The following is a 22,499-nucleotide window of genomic DNA, read 5'->3' on the forward strand; positions in this document are numbered from 1 at the left end:
GGTGCAGGGTGGTGATCGACTGTGGGAAACATTGAAACTGCGAGAGGCTGTCTCCGCAAGCAGGTGCAAGCCGGTGCAAGGCAGGCACAGGCTATCCACCATGGGAGCTTAGCAACCAATGTAACACGCGTAGTAAGCTCTCTCCTGTGGAACCGCTGATCCGAGACGTTATCAGGGTTTCCATTCAGGCATCAGCTCTGTGATCAACACTTAGCTCTATGGTGTTCATCGGCGACTTCGCATTGACGATCTTTTCTGCCTAGAATTGATATATATGCACCGAGTGCTCATTGCTCTCCACTGACCGCAACTGCTCATCGCGACTGATTTCCCAACAGTGGGGTCCCCGCAGCGTGTCAAACGCCACCTGACACCGCGACACTCACTCATTCAACGCAGGATATCCGGCAGCTGACAGCATCCTTCCATCTCAACATCCATCTTGGCGTCACCTAGGAACCTGCCCTCGAATCGTTCACTGCTTGCCCACTTCGACCGCCATTACTCCCGACCGCTCAACACGATGTCCGGCCAATTGTCTCCCGACGGTGACTCTCCCGCCCGATCATCGCAGCCTGCGCCTCCCGACGGGCGAGCTGTCTTTCAACCCGAACCCAAGACAAACTCCAGCGCAGACAAGAACAAGGAGCCGCTCTCCGACCTCCGCTTCGCCGTCGAGATCTTCGTGTTTTTCTTTGTCGCCATTGGAGGCTTGACCGCCGGCGTCTGCGTGGTGGCATGGGCCGGATACCGCCTCCACACTCACCAATGGGCGGCCGCGCCCACAGCTGTGCCCGTGCTGGTTCTCGGTATCACTCTCACATGCGTCTTGCCTGTCCTGTCCCTACCCGTGTCCGAGGCGGCCGGGCGCTTCGTTGTGAGGCATCTCAGCGAGGCACGTGGGGTAGGAGCCAAAACAGAAGGCAGGACAGGACGCGCGGCGGCAAGTGGCATGGGAGGCCGGAGAGGCAAGATGGTCGTCGTTGCTGTTGGATGCGTGGTGATCGTCGCTTTCCTGCAACAACGCTCCGAGATTGCGAGGCAAGGTCTCGAGATTCGGGACTTGCGGTCGCAACTGGATCTGATCATGGCGGACGTTTTGGAGATCAAGAGCGCAATGTAGGATTCCGCGTTTAGGAGCATGGAATCGACCGAGAGGAGGTCAATGACTTATCAGTCGATTGCGGAGCTGAGACAGATACCAAGATGTATAAGGGCATGGCGATCTACCTCGCGCGGTGGAGTATCGAGGCTTCTCTCCGTCGTGCTCGAGCCAGATTCTGACTATCGACTGACTGTAACCTCCAGCCAACCTTGGCCTTCCCCGCAACTCCTGTCATTTCCAGCTCCACCGATCACCGTTATCAGGGAGCTGGCGAGTGCCTCAGCATCAGCCCGCATAGCGCAGTGGCAGTGCGTTCCTCTCGTAGCAGGGCCCCGAACTCCGCTCTCGGAGCTCCGTCTCCAGCTTGCAAGGAAAGGTCAGTGGTTCAATCCCGCTTGGGGGCAGGTGAGCGCGCCTCGGCGCAGCGAGCGGCTGTATCTGCAGCCCGCGTCGCTTTTTGGGACTCGTCGGACGAGTAGGAAGTGGTGCGAGATGGGCATTGGCAGGGTTGCAGACGCGTTGGACCCTGAGAAAGTCAAGGCGACGCACTGGAGTCCTGGGACATGTTGGGGTGTGCTGGGCTGCAGCTGCTGTGTCGTTCAGCAAGGGACTGCCCCGCCTTGATTGCGAAGGCGGGTAAGCGTGAGTGAGAGTGGTCAGAAGCTGATGCACAGCGTCTGCGTGGGCATGTTGTGCTGAGAGGGAGCTTATCGATTATTAGAATTCTGGCTTACGCCGCTGCATGCCCCCCTAGTGATGCCTCCTCTTTGGCCTACTCTCCACGATGAGCTCCCTCAGCGTCATCTTGCCGCCCTGTCCCCATATCTGGTTTTGGGGCGTGCTGATCTGGTCGATGAACTCAATGTCTGGCCCATGCGTGCGCGGGTCGCGGCAGTAACCCGGCGTCTGGTTCATGCGCACGAACGCCTTGCCTTTCCCCTTGCCCTTGTGCAGGAACGCATCCAGGGTGGAGATGAGCGCGAACCCGCACTGCAGCTGGTTCAAGTCGCCCTTGTCCTCTTCCTTTCCTCCGCGGTCCATGGCGAGCCAGTCCTTAAACTCGTCCTTGTACCACCCCAGCCCGCCCAGCCTGAGCTTCTCCCTTCCGTCAATGAACCACGCGACCTCCTGCGCGTCACGGTCGTACTCGACGCGGAGCCTGGCGATGTTGCACGCCTCCCGCTTCGCGATCGGGATGAGGTACGTGAAGCTGGCATACTCGTGGTCGGGGGAGAAGGCGAGGCGCTCATAAGCCGCGTAGTACCGGTCATTGCTGAGGACGAGGTGAAAGATCCACCCCGCCTCAAAGTCGCCAAAGACGAAGGACCCGCTCCCGAATGCTGCATAGTTGTTCCAGGGCACGTACTCCTGGAACGGGCCGTCGTCGATGCCGTACATCTCTGCGCCAAAGTGGCCCTCGCACGAGAAGATGTGGCCTTTCGCAACATCCCAGCCCGGATAGCCGTGCGAGGACTGCACGTTCGGGAACGCCATGTACTTGACGTGCTCGAGGTTGTCCGAGTCAGGCCGGTCGGGCGGCGCCGTGTGCGTGAAGGCTGGCTTGCCGGTGACGTTGTTCACGCCTTTCGAGACCACCGTCAGACCCTCGGGGCCGACGGTCTCGATGCCGTCGTTGCCCACGAACTGGCCCGTAGTGTCGGCGTAGTATACCCACTTGCTAGAGGAGCCGGGTAGACCGACATCGAAGCCGGAGGAGAAGTCGTCGTACACGAGGCGGAAGGTCGAGTTATCTTTGTGGGCGGGGTGCGCGCTGGCAAGGGCCCCCAATGTGAGAGCGAGAGTAGTGATCGATGTTCTCATGATGATGGACTGCGGAACTGAGATTCTCCAAAGACGAGTGGTACACGCCGGCTTTATATCTACGGTGGGAGGTCGCTCTTCCGGTGTGCCATCATCGAAGTCCGATCATGGGCCCACGACGCCCGCTCCACGGGCCTCGTGTCCTCGGCACCGGTACCGAGAGCTTTGAGCTTTGATAGCGCGTAAGGAGGTGGAGTACTTGGCAAGTGAATTATCAAGGGCGAAGAATGCGGACACTCTGACGCAATTGAGGTCCAACTCATGCAGGCTGGCGGAATAGGTCAGTGCGGAAGCGAGTCATGAGACCCTCAGGTTCTATTGTTTCTGAAAGCTTATCTCGGAGCCCTGGTCGGCCGGAAGACTGGTGCCCGGGGCCAACGCCGGCATGGAGTCCTCTGTGGTTAGTCATTGGTCTTCTGCGAAGACATGCCTCATCTAATGAGCGGGGATGACTTTCTGCGAATGGCTCGCTATGTGTGAGTAGCCCCTGGGAGCGTTGTCGGCACCGAGGTCGTCGGTTCCCCTTGCTAAGCATTTGCCCGGTTCCTGCCCCGAAGCTCTACAAGTTCGGCTGCCGATCATTCCCGTGCCATGGATAGCGACAGAGCAAGTATGGGTGGTAGCTGAGGATTACTGGGTATGGAGAGTCGCTCGTGAAGCCCGAGCTGCTGTGATCCTTGTGATGATGTAACTGTCTCCAGCAGTGAGACTCGGCGACCTAAGACCGAATGTGAGGGCCGATCGCCGGCCGCTGCTGTAGCCCGTCTGCTCCTCAAGCCGACGTTCGACACAGGGAGCTTATCAGCCAGCCAAGTGCACCGTCACAAGGCCGAGGAGATCGACTGAGCAGACGAGGACGGTAGCCCTCCTGTACCTGTAGGTAGCCTGGCGTTCCCGGTCGAGGGTCAGAAGTCAGTCAAGTCGTACTCAGACCCGAAGTTCCAACTCTGTCCCGCTTGCATCACTGCGCAGAGTGTCACTTGAGCGGCCGGAGCACTTGTGCCGCCAAGTTCATTGTTAGTGGGCTGTCCGCCCTTTGCGTGTGTAGTCTTAATTTAAGAGTGTCAGCTCCTAGTTTTCGCCCCGGCCGTTGATTGCTCCGGAGGCCAGTTAGATGCCGATAGTTGCCGCAGTAAGGTTGGAGGCCGATTACCGCTCCCAGCAGAAACTGGATCAGTTAAAAAGAGCTTGGCTCATGCGTCAAGTCGAGGATCATCGTCTTGGGGATGAGTACCCGCCGTAAGTGCCGAGAGCAATGAATGAAGGGAGGTGGAGATCGATGAAGGATGAAGCCGGGGTTTCACTTCGCACAAAGAACACCGCACGACCTCCTTACTCGCGATGCGGTTCTTGGCATGTTTTACGTAAGGGGTTCATCAAGGTCCAAGGTCCGGAACAGCCGGTCCTTGCGTTACGAGGAACAGGGGAGGAAAAAAGGGGGACGGCAAGCTGTACTTTGCGTTCGCTCTCTTTCTGTTTCTTTGGTGGAATTGCTTGCAGCGACATCGAGGTGCTCTCAACAGCCCTCGGGCGGAGGTGGATGAGCGTGCTGATGTGGATGGCGCGCCCTCATTGAGTGAGTACCGTTCCACCCCCTCCTCCGCATGACGACAGCACCCACACCTCGGGACATACCATGACCGCAGGTATATCGCTTTACCTATCCGATGACCAGATGCTCTCTTTCTTCTGTTCGTCGAGCTGACAAGAGACATATAGGCGCACCTGAACCGCCACTACCCCACAGCCACACAAGATTCAACAAGATGCAGATCGATGTAGTCGGCAGACCACGGCAACCGGTCGTCCGGGAGGCACGACATGCGTAGCCCATTGAAACCACCGTCGCAGCAGGAGGACTTGAACTGACGCTGAACGCGTGTGGCTTTTCAAGGTAAGGGTGAGCTGTCTGCATCATAATCCAAGCTAGGCTTTTCGCTAGCCAGAATAATGCCGCCTGTCCTCGTACGTCTTTTCTTGTGTGTCTCTTCCGTTAGGAACAGACTTTGTCATGCATGATGGGGCTTTCAACTGTGTTTGGATGTCGATATTGGTCGCAACTGGTTGTACATCGCCGCCTCCGATACACGAGTCGAAATCACCTGTGGCTCTCGGAGCGGCTTCGGAGGTGCCTTGGGTATTGACAGCAAAGATGTCGTCTCCAGTTCAAGGCGTCCTCGACGTACCTGTTCTGCTATCAATTCGTCTTTCAGCGTAATTCTGGTATACAACAGAAGCTAAACCTCCATGCCAGCATCGATAGTGGATGTCCCTCAGAGCAGGGGGTTGATTGCCACTCGCTAGCAAAGCCAATCCTGGCCTGCGAGCCCGGGATGACATGGCTTCCCGGCACGAGTCAACAAGAACAGACACACGGGAGGTCCGGCGATTCATACATCCTGCGATTTGAGGCAAGTGGAAGCTGTTCCAGAGAAGGGGCGGATGTTGGTCGCGTGCCTGGTGAGATGTTTGCTGTAGCAATCTTGCACCAGCAGCGCGCCTTGATCGTGCCCTAGAAGCGCCCTCCTCGATCATCATACCTCACCCGAATGCTTGATCCGCTTTCAGCTTGACTCCTGCTTTCCCGACGAACTCGTGGTTGAGTCAGCGATGAGGGTTGAGGCAAAGTTAAAGTGAACAAATAGGTCAGGTGGGATGGGTGCCGCGGACAGCACGGTCATATCCGACAAAACGTCACGGCACGCGGACCGCGTCACTACCACTAAACCCGGTTCTATTCCGAGCTCAACACCGCGTCTGCAACCACTCCATCATCCATCGCATCCAGACATGATCATCATCACCGGCTTCGCGCCCTTTGGCAACCTGCCGGACAACCCGTCGCGAACCTGCGCGCGGATGGCCGTGTCCTTGCTGAATGCGGAAGGCATTGATGCTGCGTTCGTGGAGGTGCCCGTCGAGTTTGATGGCGCGTTTCCAACCGTCCAGAATGTGGTGCGCGACCACAAGCTGGGCGCGGGCGACGGGCTGATCTGCGTCGGTGTCGCCGCCAACCGCAAGAGTGTGTCGCTCGAGACTACCGCCAGGAACATCATTGATGCCCGGATACCCGACAACGCAGGCAAGCAGCCGCGCAACACCAAGATCTCCCCCGACGGACCGGACACCATCTCGACCCGCCTCCCCGTCAAGACTGCGATCGAGCAGATCAAGAACGCAGGCATCAAGGTCGACTTCTCGGACGATGCCGGAGAATACGTCTGCAACTGCCTCTTCTACCAGATCGTGAACGACGCGGACCTGAAGAACCACGGTGTCGTCACCGGCTTCGTACACGTGCCCCTCGAGGAGGCGGTCAAGATCGACGACCAGACGAACGCACTCATCATTCTCGCCAAGGAGATCGAGAAGGAGGCGCACAAGAAGCACCGTCTGCCGACCGACGGCCAGGCAACGAACGGAAAGCAGGTGCCTCTGGGCGCATAGGGGCGTCTGAGGTCAAGCATCGAATCGAAGTGGATGGCGTAATAACACATCGGAAGGAGGGCGAGAAGGAGCGGACGATCTGCATCGGCGGCGCCGGAGTGTTGTAGAGGATCAAGTTGAAGACATCAAGGACGAGGTAGATGTATCAAGATTACAAACGATCGCACAAGTGCGCATTCATCGGACTGTCGACCCACTCGTCTCCCTCGTCTATCGCAGCCCGACGCGGGCAGCTGGCGGACTCCACTCCGCCAAAACCCCTGCAAGGGTGTGCTGCCCCCCATACTGTCGTCGTCTTTACCCCAGTCTGCGCCCAATCTGGCCCATCAGATACCCGTCTTGGGCCGGAGCTGCCGATGTGGTTGGCGGAAGTGCGCCTTCTGGCGGCACAAAGCGGTTCCGGGGTAGAGTGGGGCGGAGGCGGCCGCTTCAACTTCTGATTGACGGGCAAACAGGTAGCCCAGCTCGTGGCTCGGCGCACGCGGCGCCGTCATGGGCTTCTCCCTGGTAGTCTACGCTTGACAATCAGGTCAGCGTCCATTCGTCATTTCACTTGAATCCGAATCCGGATTGGTATTGCCATGGCTAAGCCGGAAAGTAGGATGTACAGCTGGCAGTCATGGGGCTGGGGCGCGGAGACCTACCCCAGAGCCTACTAAGGTTTGGAACGATGGATCTCGATCTCGATCAGGCCTGAAGCCATTGCCGCAGAACAGATCTGGACCGGGACGGGGCGAATCGAGCTGAACGCCCGGTGAGCCCGTGAGCAGCGCAGCGCACAGATCACAGCCTTTCACCTTACACCGGCTGAGCGGGCTGATTCCAGGCCATTGCAGGCAGTTGCCGAGGCGGCCACCAAGGCCGGTGACCAGGTCATATCGGAGCCTGCGGTGCTCGCGATTCGACCACGGTCTTGGGCTCTTTACAGATTCTGTTCCTTCGATTTGACCTCGGCGCGCTCGGCGGCCTTGATCATCCCTAGTACCCCCTCTTGTGGCTCATGACAGCCCTTGGCGGCCCTGTGCACCACACGTTGCCATGCGGGGTCGGCGCCACGGCGCCGAGTGGCGCCCCCCTCCCACTGCTGTGGGAGCGGGGATGGGGATCAGCATTGGCCCGGTGCTTCGGTTTACCCGCAGTGCCTTGCGTTCAAGAGATCGCGAGAGCTCGCTAACATCGCTTGTACGTCTGCGGCGTTCTTGTCAGTCTCTGTTTGGTCTGCGCTGCGTCAATGCGCAGATGCTCTCCGGTATGTCGGCTTGCAGAGGTACGGCACTGGCATCTAATGTCCAATGTCGAGCCGCCGAGCGCGCTTGTTTTCAGGCTGTCAGGTCCGCCGCTGACGCCTGGAGGCTGCAGCCGCGAACGCCGAGACAGAATGGCCTGACCAATATGAACTTTCGTGCACCTTCATGAACCTACAGCCAGAGAGCGCCAGAGCTTCTGGAACGACCCGCAGACCAATGAAACGGCCCGAGACGGGTGTAACACATCCGCCTCCGGCGACGGCGGCACGCGGCGTCGAGGGCGTCGCTGGCGTCGCTGTATGCATGTATTAGGAGGGGCACGCGGAATGTGGTCAACGAACAGCGAGGTAGCGAGCAGGCTTGCGAGCGTCTTCTCCTGTATGCTCCTGCTGGAACTTGCTTGGTCCTGTTGTACTCGACGGCTTGGTCGGCTGGCTCGCTCCTGCGCGCTGAGCAGACGCTCCGGTCGATATTCTGCTCCTGCCTCTTCCTATGGTCACAGTCGTGACCGCCGACTAAAGTGTCCGGCTCACGGCATGCCCGGGCAGTTCTGGCTGCGTCCCACTCCTTTGGTCCTTTTGTGATGGTCCGGCAACGGGGGCATGCAACAGAGGTATGCACGCGTGGTCAACCGGTGTCTGAGCGCGGCTTACGGAATGCTTCTAAGTCGGCTGCGAGCTCATTGTTGCAGCTAGTGCATTGACCGAGCTCTCCTCGCCGTGTGCCCTCGTGCTCACACGTGCTGCCTGCCCGAAAGCAGTAGTCCGTGACGGGCGAGCGGGCGACGGACTGACGTTCGATCCGAAGGCCGATGGCGGGGTTCGCTCCGCTGACCCGATCGATCACCAGATCAGCAGATCGACAGCACGACACCTCGCTTAGATGTCGCGGTATGCTCAGCGGACACTTGGCCGCCTGACCGTCTGCCCCCTCTGCAACTCACCCACTACTGACACGGCACTCCCGCGGATTGCTGAGTCGCGAATTCCGGCAATCAGCTTGATAAGGTTATCTACGCACACGCCAAGATGCAGGGCGGTGTTCTGCTGTGACCTGCAGGCTCATACGGATGGCTGAGGTTGAGGATCAAGAACATGAGAGGCTGCGTCCAGACAAACCCAGGTACGGAGTGTGCACTGGGTTCCAGTGGGTGCGGCGTGCGAAGTGAGGCATTTCCGTCCGTTTCCGGGGTTTAACACGGTTGCGGAATGTGGGTAATTGTATGTCCAGGAAACTCGCAGGAAACTGCAGGACACGCACAGGAACACTCGCAGGACAGTCGCAGAAAACGCCATCGACCAACAGGGGTCCAGCGGGGACCGAAAGGAGGACAGGGACGGGACCCTGGCGACATGCGCACGCAACCTTCGAGGCGGACCGATGTCCATCACAACGCTGCTCTTGCGCGCAAGGGCGTCACCGCAACGGGCAGCGAGTCAAGACAATTCGCAACCAGGTCAACGTTCGACACAAGACTAGAAAATCCTCCACAGGGCCAATCCACAGGGTCGCGCAGCCGCAGCCCAGATCTTCGATAAGAACGCCGTGCAGCTGACCATACCCCGGTCTCTGACGACTAGAAGCCTATATCGATCACCGGACCAGTTGCAAGAGCGGCTAGAGGCAGGATACATAACCAAGAGAGCACGTCGCTCCGCCTCTCGGGAACCCCAACCCCCCACCCCTACCGGTGCGACACCAACGACTAACTCGACTCAACAACATCGACAACAACAACAACAACTAGCTCCGCTGCGGCGACCATGGCGCACCTCATCCGGATTCGCGGTCGCCCGACCGACCCCTTGCACGTGAGTGCTGTCCGCTGTCCGCGCTGACCTTGCAGAAGGACGTGCGGCAGCATCTCGTAGACGAACACGACGTTGTCGTAGGTCGTGTGCTCGTCCGGCGATCCGGCGAGTCACATCTCGTGTGGGACTCGGGCGACCGATTCGTGTGCTGCTGGGGCGAGAGCGGCTCACGTGCTGAGCCAACCTTCAAACTATGGACGTACCGCGCATACGAGAACCGGCACGAGTTCTACGAGGGCGAACTCGCCCGCCTCGTCGCAATGCAGTACTGGTCCTGCGTCGAGTACTCGGAGGGCACGAAGGAACAAGAGCTCCCCACGTATCTTAGCCGGGACTGGTGGGAGCGCTGGCGCGCCGAGACGGATGACTCGGACTCGGACCGCCGCTCATCTCACCGGCGACGACATGGACGCGCGCACCCCTATCGCCGGCCCGCGAAGACTGCGGGCATGGGTCGTGTGTCGTCCGACTCGTCGACATCCGACTCGGCGCCGTCAGCCCCGTCATCCCCTCCCATTCCTGCACGCTACCAACCACGCCGCCAGGTTAGTTACCTCGACCCACACGTGAACGAGCGCTTGCGCCGCCTCGAGTCAGCCCTTATGTGGCACAGCAACATTCTCGAGAGGATAGTCGGGTGCACGCACCACGCGTGCCCACACTCCGAGCCGGAGGCGGCAAAGCCGAGTTCCAGAGTTGGTTCCAAAGTTAGTAAGGGGAAGGAGGCGGAGGCCGGTCCGCCGGACCGCGACCCCGATCTGAAGGAGACACTCGACCGACTTGAGAGCGTTAGCGGCGACATCGATCGGCGTCTCAGGACAGTCCACCTCTGCGAGGGGTGTGCATGAACCGAGCTCACGATCTCGATCACGCCGCGGCTACGCCGGTGCCGAGGCCGGCACGTCGGCGCTGCATATAATCATTACGGTGCCGACTCGGCATGCCAGGCACGACGCCGGCGCCGTGGACGGAGCAGAGTGTCCCGCGTGACCCCACCGCCGCGCGCGGAGTGGGGGATGGTGGTGTGAGCGCAACTGAATGAGAAGCAAGCCAAGTGCCAAGTAAGCCACTGCACAGCTCGTCTGTCAATTGCGCGGCCACTCATACGGGCTGCGCAGGCATTGGCGACAGACGACCATCAATATTGTACTTTCTAGTTGTAAGATGAGATCCAAACTTGTTGCTCGGCGACTGGAAGTGTATGTTGAAGTTAAAGAAAGCAGCGCACTCACGGACACCGGCGTGCTGGTCGCATGGATGCAGGTCGGAAGAGTCGCCGCGTGCTGCCAAAGTGGGCGCGACGTGGTGGTGGGGAGAACACGAGGGCAAGGCACGGGATGAGGCTGAGTTGATGATACTGGAACAAAGCACCCCGTTAGTGGGAATGGGCCGATTAGGAGGTAACTGGCTGTTCTTGCTGAGCTTATCACTTCCGACGGCGGACTGACGACGACCATTGTTGACGTGGCGATGGCATGCTTGGTCATGCATGGCCTTAACCCCGGTGTGGATGGGTGACACCCGGGCTGCGCTGGTGGGTTGTCTGGCTGGGCCCCCGCCCTCCTGACCCTGCTGGGAACATGAACGCCGGGATGGACATTGAGTAACCGAGCTTCGAAGAATTGGGGCACGAACTCCTGCGTGCGGGGCGAACAAACAAGGACAGGGGGAGACGAAGCCTACCAGAGGCTAGACATTCCGACCATCTCCTCATCGCGCACCTGTCAGCGCTCGCCAGTGCGGGGGCCGGAGAGGGCCAAGAAGCATGCCCATCGCGATTCATCCGGGATATTCATTGGGCCCAAACAAGGTTCTCAGGCCCCCCCCTTGCAGTGCACGCCATGGCGAGGCGTACCATGCGGATTTCGGTCTCTAAACTGAGCCCCTGGCTGTGGGTTCCTCCCCGGAAGAGGCAGGTCACGGGGACAGGCTTGTGGTGGTAACCGCGTTCTGCTGGCCAAGCTCGTGCTCTGATGCAGTCGTCCATAGGACAGCGCACCGGCATAGAACCCCGCATCGGGCCCCCATCGAGCACCCCGGCTCCTGATACCCCTAACTTGACCAGCATGCCAGCTGGGGAGGACTGGGGCAAGGAGGCTAGCCCGTCCGACAACGGCAAACGATTCATCGCGGCAACCTCGTGACCTCGTGACCACGCAGATCGGCTATTGCCTAGTGCGTAAGTCGATGTGCGCGCTCGCGAGCGTGCCTAGACTTGCCTAGCCCTCCCTCCCTCCCTCTTGGGTGCGCGCTAGCATTGAGCAGGCCCGCCCAGCCGGCGCCCAGACGGCCGACGGTCGTAGCAATATAAGCGCGCAGCCGGGTCTGCGAGACGATCGCCCACCTTCCTCTGATCTCCCCCAATCCACTCTAGCACTCACCAACAATGACTGCCGACGTCCCCAAGGTCTGCCGCGCTGCTCCCGCCGTTGGCGCTGGAAAGCCCGACTACAAGATTGTCTGCCGCGAGGACTACCCCGTCCCCACTCCCGGAGAGGGCGAGCTCCTCGTCAACCTCGAGTACTGTGGTATCTGCCAGTCTGACCACCGTGAGTAGCTGTTGTGAGAGCCTGGTTAGTCGTGAGACAGCATATGCCTGAGCTGCGCATCACGTAGCCGCGTCGCGTCGACCCGCGGTGGCTGCGTGGCTGAGACCGCGGCTGTCTTCGCCGCTACCAACGCGAATGGTGACCGGGGAAGGTCCCCCAATTTGAGTCGCAGCAATCGCTAACATTCAGACCAGTTTGCCGGTGACTGGCACGGCATCCAGCCCGCCGAGGGTGTCGACTGCACCGGCCACGAGGGTGCTGGTCGCGTCGTCGCCGTTGGCCCCAAGGTCACTCAGTTCAAGGTCGGCGACAAGGTCGGTCTCACCCCCGTCTACAAGACCTGCAACGACAAGCTCGGCCAGGAGCTCTGCGAGATGTGCCAGCGTGGCCACGAGACGATCTGCTTCAACAAGGTCTACCTTGCTATGGGCGTCAACGGCACCTACACCTCATACCCGCTCATCTCTGAGCAGTGGGCGATCCGCATCCCAGACGGCGTCCCCATGGAGCAGGCGGCTCCCTTCATGTGCTCCGGTGGTACTGCCTACACGGCCGTCAAGGCTGCTGGCCTGAAGAAGGGCGAGTGGCTCGCCGTCTTTGGTGCCGGCGGTGGTGTTGGCCACATGGTCGTTCAGTTCGCGCACGCCCAGGGCTTCAAGGTTATCGGCATTGATGTAGGAGAGGACAAGGCCAAGGTCGTCAAGGAGGCCGGAGGCGACCACTTCGTTGACGCTACCAACCCCAACGCTATCGAGGAGGTCAAGAAGCTCACTGGCGACGGACTCGGCACCCACGCCGTCATCGTTACCGCCGGTAACGGTAAGGCCTACGCCGCCGCTCCTTACGTCCTCCGTCCCCTCGGTGTCCAGGTCACCGTCGGTCTTCCCGCCAACGGAGAGGCCATTGCCGGTGCCGACCCTGGCTACATCGTCTTCATGGGTATCACCATCAAGGGTATCCTCGTCACCACCCGCAAGGACATGGAGGAGGCTCTCGAGTACCTCAAGAACGGCCAGGTTAAGGAGCACATCACTGTGTACCCCTTCTCCTACTTCCCCGAGGCGCTCGCCAACGTCGCCGCCTCCAAGACCAACGGTCGTCAGGTCATCGAGTTCCTCCGCGACTAAACGTACCCGTGAGCGTTCTATGTTTGGGCTTTCAGTAGTTGTTACGACCTGTAGCTAGTTGTTCAGAAGTATAAAATGCAAAACAGTTATGACTGCACACTGTGAACTTGCTTGCGACGGTGCTTGACACCCTGCGGGGCCATTCTTCGACAAGCGCCCCGATCTTCCTCTTTCCCATGAGGAATAGCCATTCACAACATGCACCCTCACAGCAGCAGGGTCCAAACTCAATGCATAACTACAATACAACTAGAAATCGACCTTGGCCCTCTCGGCAATGCTGCCGCGAGGTTCGAAGTCGTTATTGTGGACCTTCTTCATCTCCTTCGTCTGGCCCGCTCCCCATCCACCACCGCCAGGCGTGTGGAGCTCCAGGGTGTCGCCAGTGCTGAACTTCATGGTGCCCTTCCCGCCAACGTTGATGCGGCGGGTACTTCCGTCCTTCTCAGTCTTGACCCAGATGTTCCTTCCAAGGGCTCCGTCCTCGCCTCCCTCGAGTCCATAGGGTGCACGAGCACGGCGCTCGGAGAGAATGGAGACCTTTAGGGGCTCAAGGAACTGGTACGAGCGCACCGTGCCGTCGCCGCCCTTGTACTCTCCCGCACCGCCAGAGCCGGGGCGGAAGTGGTACTCCTTCAGGAGAACGGGGTATCGGCGCTCGAGGATCTCGACGTCCGTGATGCGCGTATTGGTCATGTGCGTGTGAATGCCGCTCGTGCCATGCCAGTGGGGGCCGGCGCCGCTGCCACCAGCGACAGTCTCGTAGTATCCCCATCCCTCGGTCACTTCGCCCGTGACTGGATCCTTGCCGCCGACGCCGAAGGTGAGGTTGTTGCAGCAGCCTTGAGAAGCGGCGCAAGCCCTGAACGCCTTGAGAACGACGTCGGTGACACGCTGCGAGGTCATGACGTTGCCGCCGCAGACGGCAGCGAGAGGCGAAGGATCGAGGAGCGTGCCCTTGGGGATACGGATGTCGAGGGGCACTAGGCAGCCCGCGTTCAAAGGGATGTCCTCGCCGATCATGCTGCGGAGGCAGTAGATGACGGCAGCGTGGACGACGCACACGGGCGTGTTCAGGTTACCCCGCATCTCTGGACCGGTGCCCTCAAAGTCGAAGATGGCGCCGCCGGTCTCCTCGTCGATTGTAACGCGGAGGGCAATGGGGGACCCGTCGTCCATGTAGTCGATAGCCGTGAAGGACTTGCCAATGCGCGGGATGCTCTCCTTCAGCATGGTGCGGACGGCCTGCTCGGCGTTCGCGCGGATGTGCTCCATGTACTCGTGGACCATCTTCAGGCCGTATTGCTCCACAAGCGCAGTCAGGAGCTGCACGCCCTTGTGGTTGGCCGCGATCTGCGCCTTGAGGTCGCTCTCGGTGTCGCGGAAGTTGCGACTGCCAGAGCAGCCGGGGTACTGCGCGGGGTCCTCGACCATTGCCTTGTAAACCGCGTCGTGCGCATAGATGCCCTCAGAGACCACCTTGATGCTCTCGATGACGGCGCCCTCCTCCCAGAGCTCCGTCGAGGTCGGGGGCATGCTGCCGGGGAGGATGCCACCGATGTCGGCGTGGTGTCCGCGCGAGGCTGCGAAGAAGATGATCTTGGTGTCATCGTTCGGGTCGAAGATCGGTGAGATCACGGTCAGGTCAGGCAGATGCGAGCCACCCGCCTGAGGAGCGTTGGTGAGAAGCACATCGCCAGGCTTCAGCGACGACCCGTGCAGCTTTAGCTGGTACTTGACGCTCCAGCTCATGCTGCCCAGGTGAACAGGCATGAAGGGCGCGTTGGCGACAAGGTCGCCCGTCGGCGCAAAGATGGCACAGGAGTAGTCGAGACGCTCCTTGATGTTCGTCGAGATGGCGGTCTGCTGCAAACTCCGTCCCATCGCCTCAGCAATCGACATGAAGCGGTTGGAGCTATGGAGTCAGCTCCATCACCTGGCCGAACTCACAAGACAGAGAGCAGGATCGGGTCATAGTCGACCTCGCGATTAACTTGGACCATGGTGGGCAGTCGAGGTGGGTGGGTGACTTGGAAGAGTCGGCTGGGGTTGCATGGTCATATCTATGACTGGTTGTGAAGTTATCAGTCGTCTCAAGCGCGTGAATGCCGACGAGAGGATCTCTGGAATGCTTCTTCCGTTGTTGCCGAGGACAGAGCGCCGCCCAGTTTCCGACATTTCCGCTGGGAATTGCCCACTTAGAGTTTGCCCGGATCCTCAGCTCCGTCTGAGGGCCGCTTCAACATTCCCTCCACCGATAGGCGAAGTCACCACGGATCTCTGCCGTCAGCAAGTCGCCATGCTCTACCACGACCTTATAGATATCCGCGGCAGCATGGAACGTACCCAGAGTCTTCCCACCCCACTCCACAATGACCATCGACACCCAAGTCCCGCCCCACTCGATCCGAATTAGCATTGACCGGTGAGTTGATTTCGAGATGGGCACCGCTGACAACCAGAGGCGGCACGTTCTCGGACTGCTACGCTTCCGTCGTCGACGACAGCTCGCCCACGGGTCGTAGCGACTTTGTCATCAAGCTCCTGTCGCAGGACCCCTCGAACTATCGCGATGCGCCGACAGAGGGTATCCGCCGCATTCTGGAGCGTGTCCTCGGCACTTCCATTCCCCGCGGCGTGCCCCTGCCGACAGAGCACATCGACTACGTTCGCCTTTCAACAACGGTAGCGACAAATGCCCTTCTGGAGCGCAAGGGCCAGGATCACGCCCTCATCATCACGAAGGGGTTCCGCGATCTGCTCGAGATTGGCAACCAGACTCGCCCGCGCATTTTCGAGCTTGACATCAAGCGTGCCCTGCCCTTATACTCGCAGGTCGTTGAGGTTGATGAGCGTGTCACTCTGAGTAAGTTGAGCTATTGACTAATCCACCTGGGAGCACTGGAAGCTGACAACTAGTGGGCTACACCTCGGACCCGCAAGCGCAGGAGCACGCTGTTCAGTTTGACGAGGCGGGCCGCATCACGAAGCCCTACAATGGTCCTGGCGCCGAGGAGCAGCAAGCGCTGTACCCGCAGGATGTTGTCCGCGGTCTCAGTGGCGAGGCTGTCAAGATCATTAAGAAGCCCGATCTGGAGCAGGTTCGGGCCGATCTGCAGAAGCTGTATGACTCTGGTTGTCGCGCGATGGCCGTCTGCTTCGCCCACTCCTACACCTACCCCGAGCACGAGCTCGCCATCGGCAAGATCGCCAAGGAGATCGGCTTCGAGAACATTTCGCTGTCTTCCCAGCTTCTCCCCGTCATCAAGATGACAGTTCGCGGACAATCCACGACGGCGGACGCCTACTTGACACCGATTCTGAAGAACTACCTCTCCGGATTCTACGCCGGATTCGAGGGAGGCGAGAATGGCGGCCTGCGCGTCGAGTTCATGGGATCGGACGGCGGTCTCGTCGAGTTGAAGCACTTCTCTGGCCTCAAGTCCATTCTCTCCGGCCCGGCAGGAGGTGTGGTTGGCTACGCGCTGACGAGTTGGGATGAAGAGGAGAAGGCGCCAGTCATCGGCTTCGACGTAGGCGGCACGAGCACTGATGTCTCGCGCTTCGCTGGTCGCTACGAGAGCGTCGCCGAAACATTCACGGCCGGCGTCGCCATCAACGTGCCTCAGCTCGACATCAATACCGTCGCTGCTGGCGGCGGCTCATGCCTGACGTACAAGAACGGCCTGTTCCGCGCTGGCCCGGAGTCGGCAGGCGCACACCCTGGCCCCGCCTGCTACAGGAAGGGCGGCCCTCTCGCTCTCACCGATGGAAACCTGTTCCTCGGCCGCCTGGTGCCCCAGTACTTCCCCAAGTGCTTTGGACCGAACGAGAATGAGCCGCTCGACCCCGAAGCGAGCCGCAGGCAGTTTGAGCAACTCGCTGCTGAGATCCGCGCCGACACTGGAACGACGAAGGACATGGACGAGCTTGTGTATGGCTTCGTCAAGATCGCCAACGAGACAATGGCACGCCCCATCCGTACCCTCACCGAGGCGCGTGGCTTCAACACAGCCGACCACGTCCTGGCGTCCTTTGGTGGCGCTGGTGGGCAGCACGCGTGTGAGATCGCCGAGCTCCTTAACATCCGCCGTGTCCTCATCCACAAGTACTCCAGTGTCCTGTCCGCTTTCGGTCTCTCCCTCGCCGACCGCGTATACGAGCTGCAGGAGCCTGCTGCCGCATTCTACGACGCCTCGACCGTCCCCGAGCTCAAGAAGCGTCTCGACGGCCTCGGCGAGCGCGTGCACGAGGTGCTGCTCGAGGCCGGCTTCACGCCGAAGCAGATCCGGCTCGAGCGCATGCTCAACATGCGCTTCGATGGCAGCGACACCAGCCTGATGGTCCTTTCGGACAACGATGACTTCGAGAAGGCTTTCAAAGATGCCTATAAGGCCGAATTTGGCTTCCTCCTTGAGAAGCGCATCATCGTCGACGACGTCAAGGTCCGTGGTATTGGTGCTACTCACGAGAGCCTCGGGGAGAGCGCATTCAAGGATGCCAAGTCCATCGCAAGGTCCGCTCCCGCCCAGAGCGCCGAGGCGTTCAAGCAGGGTGTCTTTGTCTGGGACGAAGCCAAGGGACAGGGTGCTCGCGTTGAAGCGCCCGTGTACGAGCTGGGCAACCTGAAGCGCGGTACTGCTGTCCCGGGACCGGCACTCATCATCGACGCCACCCAGACCATCTTTGTCAACATTCACTGGACGGCGCTTGTCACGACGAATCACCTCCTAATTGAGCGCGAGTAGCTGTTGATAGAGTCCCAGCCGCAGTTGTAGTTCTGGATGTATTTAGCTTGGCCTTTAATGCAAGAGATATCAGCATTGCGTGCGATTGGCCCCTCAAGTCCAGGAGCCACAACTTCGTTAATTGTGCTGTCCAGAAGCGGAGCACGACTCTGGCCCTTGGGAGACCCGTATCTGGCAGAAAGTCACCGTTGAGTGCTCTCAAACACCGTTGCCGGCAATTCACGGGAGTAAACGGACAGTTATCTCGACTCACCGTTTGGTACAGCAGGGAAGCAATCGAATTCCCAGGCTCACCGTCTCAATACGGTACGAAAGAGTACATTCATGAACATGCAGACCCTTACCCATGAAGCACGGACCTGCACTCACTCGCAATCAACAGGCGGCGAGCGGCGAGGAGTTCCGTCCGGGGTATTACGAGATATCGCCTCTCGCTTGAGGACTGGAATCTGCGCTTAACGTGCCCACATGATACCCCGGCCGACCCCGGAATTCCTGGTGCCAGGGCGCCCCACGACTTCGGTCGGCTCCAAGGGACGGTACCTGCGAAAGGCAATGCCACGAAACGGGTCACTGGTGGTTGGCTCGGGTGGATACCTGTATCGACGTGCTCCGCTGCCCACCTGCCGGACTCCTGGCCGGGCTCCTAAAAGAAGGCCGCTCCGCCATGATTCCGTAGCAACAGATACTTCGACGTCACAGCTCTCCTACCTTGACCCTTGCCTTGACTACCGTACCTGCAGAGAAGCAGTGCCTTCCTTATCTGCCGTTCCCAGCCGAGGCGAAGCGCAGCCCAAGAATCAAAGGAGGTGCGCAACTAGCACGGCGAGCGCGCGCCGTGAATTCGGCCAAGGGTCTAATGAGTCATGCAAGTCCCTAGTTCATATACATCGACGCGTCTTCCCTCAGAGGGAAGATCCGCCCCTAAACACCGCTTCGAAACTCGTTCACTTACCAAAAGTGCCTCCGAGCCTTTGACCATCCATCTCCCATTGCTTGCCATGGACGTGAGAGCAACAGCAACACCAAACGAGAAGACGTCGACGACCGAGTACGATGACACGAAGGCCGTCGGCTCGATTGACGAAGCTGCCGAGGCTGAGTTGATTGAAATCGATCCCGCCGACGAGAAGCGAGTCGTTCGCAAGATCGATTTTCGCGTGGTTCCCATGGCAGTAATTCTTTACCTGGTCAGGTGAGTCCAGTTTCAAAAGCGTGGAGAAAGGCGGTGAGAAAGTGCAACCAACGAAGCCCTTCCACTGCTGCTGCATAGGCGTCGCTCTGTGTGTCGAGGGTGGAGGTGAGGTGGAGGCGGTGGAAGGCGTCACGTGAGGCGGGTGGAGGTGGCGGTGGAGGGCCCGGTGGAGGTGGTCCACCTCTGTTTGAGGCGGTTCTCTGCGATCTTCGATGTCAACAACGCTCTTTCTCTCATGTTTCTGACAACACAACGAAGATGTCGACCTCGCTCTCCAAAGCCGAATTGCGCACGTGACTGTGCTGACTCGTTCCAGCTTCCTTGACCGCGCCAATATCGGTGAGTTTACCCCCCTTTCCAAGCCACACCTGCTCGAAACTCACCTCAGGCAACGCCGCAATCGGCGGGATGACAACAGACCTTCATTTTCCACAGAACGGACTGTCGGTTTGCGTATCTATCTTCTATGTAACTTACGTAATCTTCGAAACACCAGCAACCGCTCTTTTGAAGACGTTAAGGCCGTCGAGATTGATCCCAACGATCGTTCTCGTGCGGGGAGGAATCTCGATTGGAAACGGTTTCGCTCAGAATTACGCCACTGTCCTCGCCTGTCGCCTCCTGCTCGGCATGTGTGAGGCTGCCTTCTCGCCTTGTCTTATCCTCTACATGACTATGTTCTACAGCCGTTATGAGCTCAGCCTTCGAAGTGAGTACTCGCTGGTCATCGGATGTCTTTCAGCTGCGGGAAATCACACCCGTCTCTGATCGACACTCGCGAAAACCGCAGTCTTTTCTCTTTAGCGCCTGTGCCTGACGATCCTACCTCCACCTTGCGCCCCTCCGACGATCACACCTCCACCTTATTTCGTCTCCTTACGAAATTTCGACCTTGCTCTTTCATCAACGCTGCCTTTAAACTTCGTTTTCTCGACAGTTACGCTTCTCTACAGCATGATCGCCGGTTCAGGCACGATCGGCGGGCTCTTAGCAACCGGTCTCTTAAAGATGGACGGCCTACGAGGCCTAGAAGGCTGGCGATGGCTCTACATAATCGAAGGGGCGGTGACGATTTTGGTCGGTATCACTTATTTCTTCCTGATTGCCGACTCGCCTGAAACGGCACGTTATCTCAACGACGACGACAAGGCCGTGGTGCGTCTGCGGGCAAAGAAGGAAGCCGTGTTCACGCACGATGATGGATTCTCTTGGGTTGAAGTGCGCAAGGCGCTCACAGACCCCGTGATCTATCTCTCCGGCCTCGCTCACCTCGGATTCGACACCTGCATGTACGGCTTCTCAACTTTCCTCGTCGTCATCGTGTCTGGCTTCGGTGAGTCGTCCCTGCATGCCTGTCTGACGGCTAGGCTTCGACAGGATTGCATCGCAAGGTATCACGGCCCCCGTTTACTTCTGGTGCACCCTCTGTTACTTCATCGGCACCTTTATCGTCATGAGGTACCACTCGATCTACTTTGTCATCATGGGCTTTGGTCTCGTGACCATCGTGGGCTACTGCATGCTCGTGGCCGGCGTCAAGGGCCATGCTGCCCAGCTGGTGGGCTGCATTCTGGCGGGATCTGGGATCTATCTCGGCGTCGGCCTGCATGTCACTTGGCTCGCTCAGAACATTGCCGGTTTCCGAAAACGCTCAGTCTCCGTTGGCATGCAGCAAACGATGGGCAACATCGGCGGTGTCATTGCTGGCCAGATCTATCGCGACTCTGACAAGCCTGCGTACATTATCGGCCACGGAGCGAGCTTGGGCTTCTGGATGATGGCGCTCATCGGCATCACGGTCGAGTGGTACGTGTGGCGGACGAGGAACAAGCGCCGCGACATGATGACAGCCGAGGAGAAGGAGAGCATTGATGCAAAGGGAATCACGGGCGACCATCACTACAGCTTTAGGTACTCTCTTTGAGATAAATAGCCGGCAAGTAGAAGGGAAAACGTTGTACAAAGGTTTCGAAGAGAATGAGATTCTAAAATGCATCCATGGTGCGTCGATCAACCCATCAGTCTCGGTCCGAGGACCGAGAGATTAGGTAATGTCTCGTGGCTGGAAGGAGGGAAAGATAAGGGCTCCATTCACGTGGCAAGTCACGTGATACGATGTGTGCCCCAACCTTCTGGTGGGGAGCTACGGTGTGCAGAGCGATCAATGCACGCGATCACCGCAGCAGATCCCAGTTGAGTTAGCAGAGTTGCGAGCCTGAGAGCCTGAAGGAGGGCTTCCGGCAAACCGTTTGCAACGACCTGACAGAACTTAAGCACTGGAGCCTAGGTTGCCGGTGACTTTCGGCAATAGCCGAGAATCCCCGCTAGTGTTCCGGTGCCTAACGGCCGAGCACTGTTCTCATGACCGCCAGGGTGGGCCGGTCTGTTGTCCCCGTTCGTTCCAGCCTCACAATCTCGATTGTTGGGGCCCTAGCGCGCCGTCGAGCCGATGCTGACGAGCTATCAGACGAGGACAAAAGAGACACCAAGGTCAGCTGCGTCTTCAGCACAGGCCCGAATCGACTCGCTCTGCCAATTGAACACTCCATGACTCGCCAAAGCCAGACAGCTGCCGATGTTCGTCGAGCTGCCCGCGACGGCCTGAAGGGGAGCACCGCTGGTCTCGCCCCTGGCCACGTTCAGGCGAACCTCATCATTCTCCCGGAGAGATATGCCAAGGACTTCCGCAACCTTTGCCTGCGCAACCCCGTCGCCTGCCCGCTGCTCGCCGAGACGAAGCCGGGGGAGACGAAATTCCCGCCCGGCGTCGCTGATGGGATCGACATTCGCACGGACGTGCCAGGGTACAATGTGTGAGTAGATCTTCAGCTGAGTCGAGCTGACTCCAGCTATGTCGATGGCAAGCTCGTGAAGCCGGACGTGGACCACATCAAAGAGTACTGGTCAGAGGACAGCGTCGCCTTCCTCAGTGAGTTTTGTGGTCAAGGTCAACCACTGATCTCAGTCGGCTGCTCTTTCTCCTTCGAACACGCCTTGGTGCAGGCTGGACTCGTGCCACGACATATCGAGAACAATGTATCGGCTTGCATGTTCCACACGAACGTGCCGTTGATGCCTGCGGGAGTATTTGGAGGCAACACAGTTGTGTCCATGAGACCGTACCGCGCCGAGGACGTCGAGAAGGTGCGCGCTATCACTCGGCCGTACATCACTACCCACGGCGAGCCGATTGCTTGGGGATGGGACGCTCTTGAGAAGCTGGGTATCAGCGATATCAACAAGCCTGACCAGGGTTCGGCGCAGGAAATCCGGGAAGGGGAGGTGCCTGTCTTCTGGGCGTGCGGGGTTACACCCCAATTGAGTGTGATGCAGTCGCCGGAGGTAAAGGGTATGGTGATCGGGCACACGCCTGGGTCTATGGTTGTCCTTGACACTCGCGTCGAGGACGTTGTGCAATGATCGTTATAGAGTGAGGCCACTATGCATTG

At 59.2% G+C, this 22,499-nt stretch overlaps 8 protein-coding genes and 1 non-coding gene across 9 annotated transcripts; 7 read left to right on the plus strand and 2 right to left on the minus strand.

Moving 5' to 3' along the window:
- Positions 1-523: 523 nt before the first annotated feature.
- On the plus strand, positions 524-1,123 carry A1Q1_03147 (uncharacterized protein; the record flags this gene model as incomplete). The annotated part of the gene is made up of 1 exon (XM_014323600.1): positions 524-1,123. One exon carries the CDS (start codon positions 524-526, stop codon positions 1,121-1,123), a length of 600 nt encoding a protein of 199 aa, XP_014179075.1.
- Positions 1,124-1,393: 270 nt separating this feature from the next.
- A1Q1_t238 lies at positions 1,394-1,509 on the plus strand. Its single transcript has one exon. It is a non-coding gene; the product is annotated as a tRNA-Thr (tRNA).
- Positions 1,510-1,855: 346 nt separating this feature from the next.
- Positions 1,856-2,926, minus strand: A1Q1_03148 (uncharacterized protein; the record flags this gene model as incomplete). Its single annotated transcript, XM_014323601.1, has 1 exon — positions 1,856-2,926. One exon carries the CDS (start codon positions 2,924-2,926, stop codon positions 1,856-1,858), a length of 1,071 nt encoding a protein of 356 aa, XP_014179076.1.
- A 2,790-nt stretch (positions 2,927-5,716) lies between these two features.
- A1Q1_03149 (pyroglutamyl-peptidase) lies at positions 5,717-6,373 on the plus strand (the record flags this gene model as incomplete). Its single annotated transcript, XM_014323602.1, has 1 exon — positions 5,717-6,373. One exon carries the CDS (start codon positions 5,717-5,719, stop codon positions 6,371-6,373), a length of 657 nt encoding a protein of 218 aa, XP_014179077.1.
- A 5,444-nt stretch (positions 6,374-11,817) lies between these two features.
- A1Q1_03150 (alcohol dehydrogenase) lies at positions 11,818-13,107 on the plus strand (the record flags this gene model as incomplete). The annotated part of the gene is made up of 2 exons (XM_014323603.1): positions 11,818-11,980; positions 12,170-13,107. The coding sequence occupies 2 exons, from the start codon at positions 11,818-11,820 to the stop codon at positions 13,105-13,107; spliced, it is 1,101 nt and encodes a 366-aa protein (XP_014179078.1).
- A 249-nt stretch (positions 13,108-13,356) lies between these two features.
- A1Q1_03151 (uncharacterized protein) lies at positions 13,357-15,009 on the minus strand (the record flags this gene model as incomplete). The annotated part of the gene is made up of 1 exon (XM_014323604.1): positions 13,357-15,009. One exon carries the CDS (start codon positions 15,007-15,009, stop codon positions 13,357-13,359), a length of 1,653 nt encoding a protein of 550 aa, XP_014179079.1.
- A 470-nt stretch (positions 15,010-15,479) lies between these two features.
- A1Q1_03152 (uncharacterized protein) lies at positions 15,480-17,855 on the plus strand (the record flags this gene model as incomplete). The annotated part of the gene is made up of 3 exons (XM_014323605.1): positions 15,480-15,532; positions 15,615-15,973; positions 16,027-17,855. 3 exons carry the CDS (start codon positions 15,480-15,482, stop codon positions 17,853-17,855), a joined length of 2,241 nt encoding a protein of 746 aa, XP_014179080.1.
- A 468-nt stretch (positions 17,856-18,323) lies between these two features.
- Positions 18,324-20,974, plus strand: A1Q1_03153 (major facilitator superfamily transporter; the record flags this gene model as incomplete). The annotated part of the gene is made up of 6 exons (XM_014323606.1): positions 18,324-18,664; positions 18,736-19,050; positions 19,367-19,389; positions 19,547-19,759; positions 19,988-20,383; positions 20,442-20,974. The coding sequence occupies 6 exons, from the start codon at positions 18,324-18,326 to the stop codon at positions 20,972-20,974; spliced, it is 1,821 nt and encodes a 606-aa protein (XP_014179081.1).
- Positions 20,975-21,597: 623 nt separating this feature from the next.
- On the plus strand, positions 21,598-22,470 carry A1Q1_03154 (uncharacterized protein; the record flags this gene model as incomplete). Its single annotated transcript, XM_014323607.1, has 2 exons — positions 21,598-21,863; positions 21,966-22,470. 2 exons carry the CDS (start codon positions 21,598-21,600, stop codon positions 22,468-22,470), a joined length of 771 nt encoding a protein of 256 aa, XP_014179082.1.
- Positions 22,471-22,499: the final 29 nt, after the last annotated feature.

This window comes from Trichosporon asahii (assembly GCF_000293215.1).
Source record: "Trichosporon asahii var. asahii CBS 2479 unplaced genomic scaffold scaffold00053, whole genome shotgun sequence".
NCBI classification, from domain to species: Eukaryota; Fungi; Basidiomycota; class Tremellomycetes; order Trichosporonales; family Trichosporonaceae; genus Trichosporon; species Trichosporon asahii.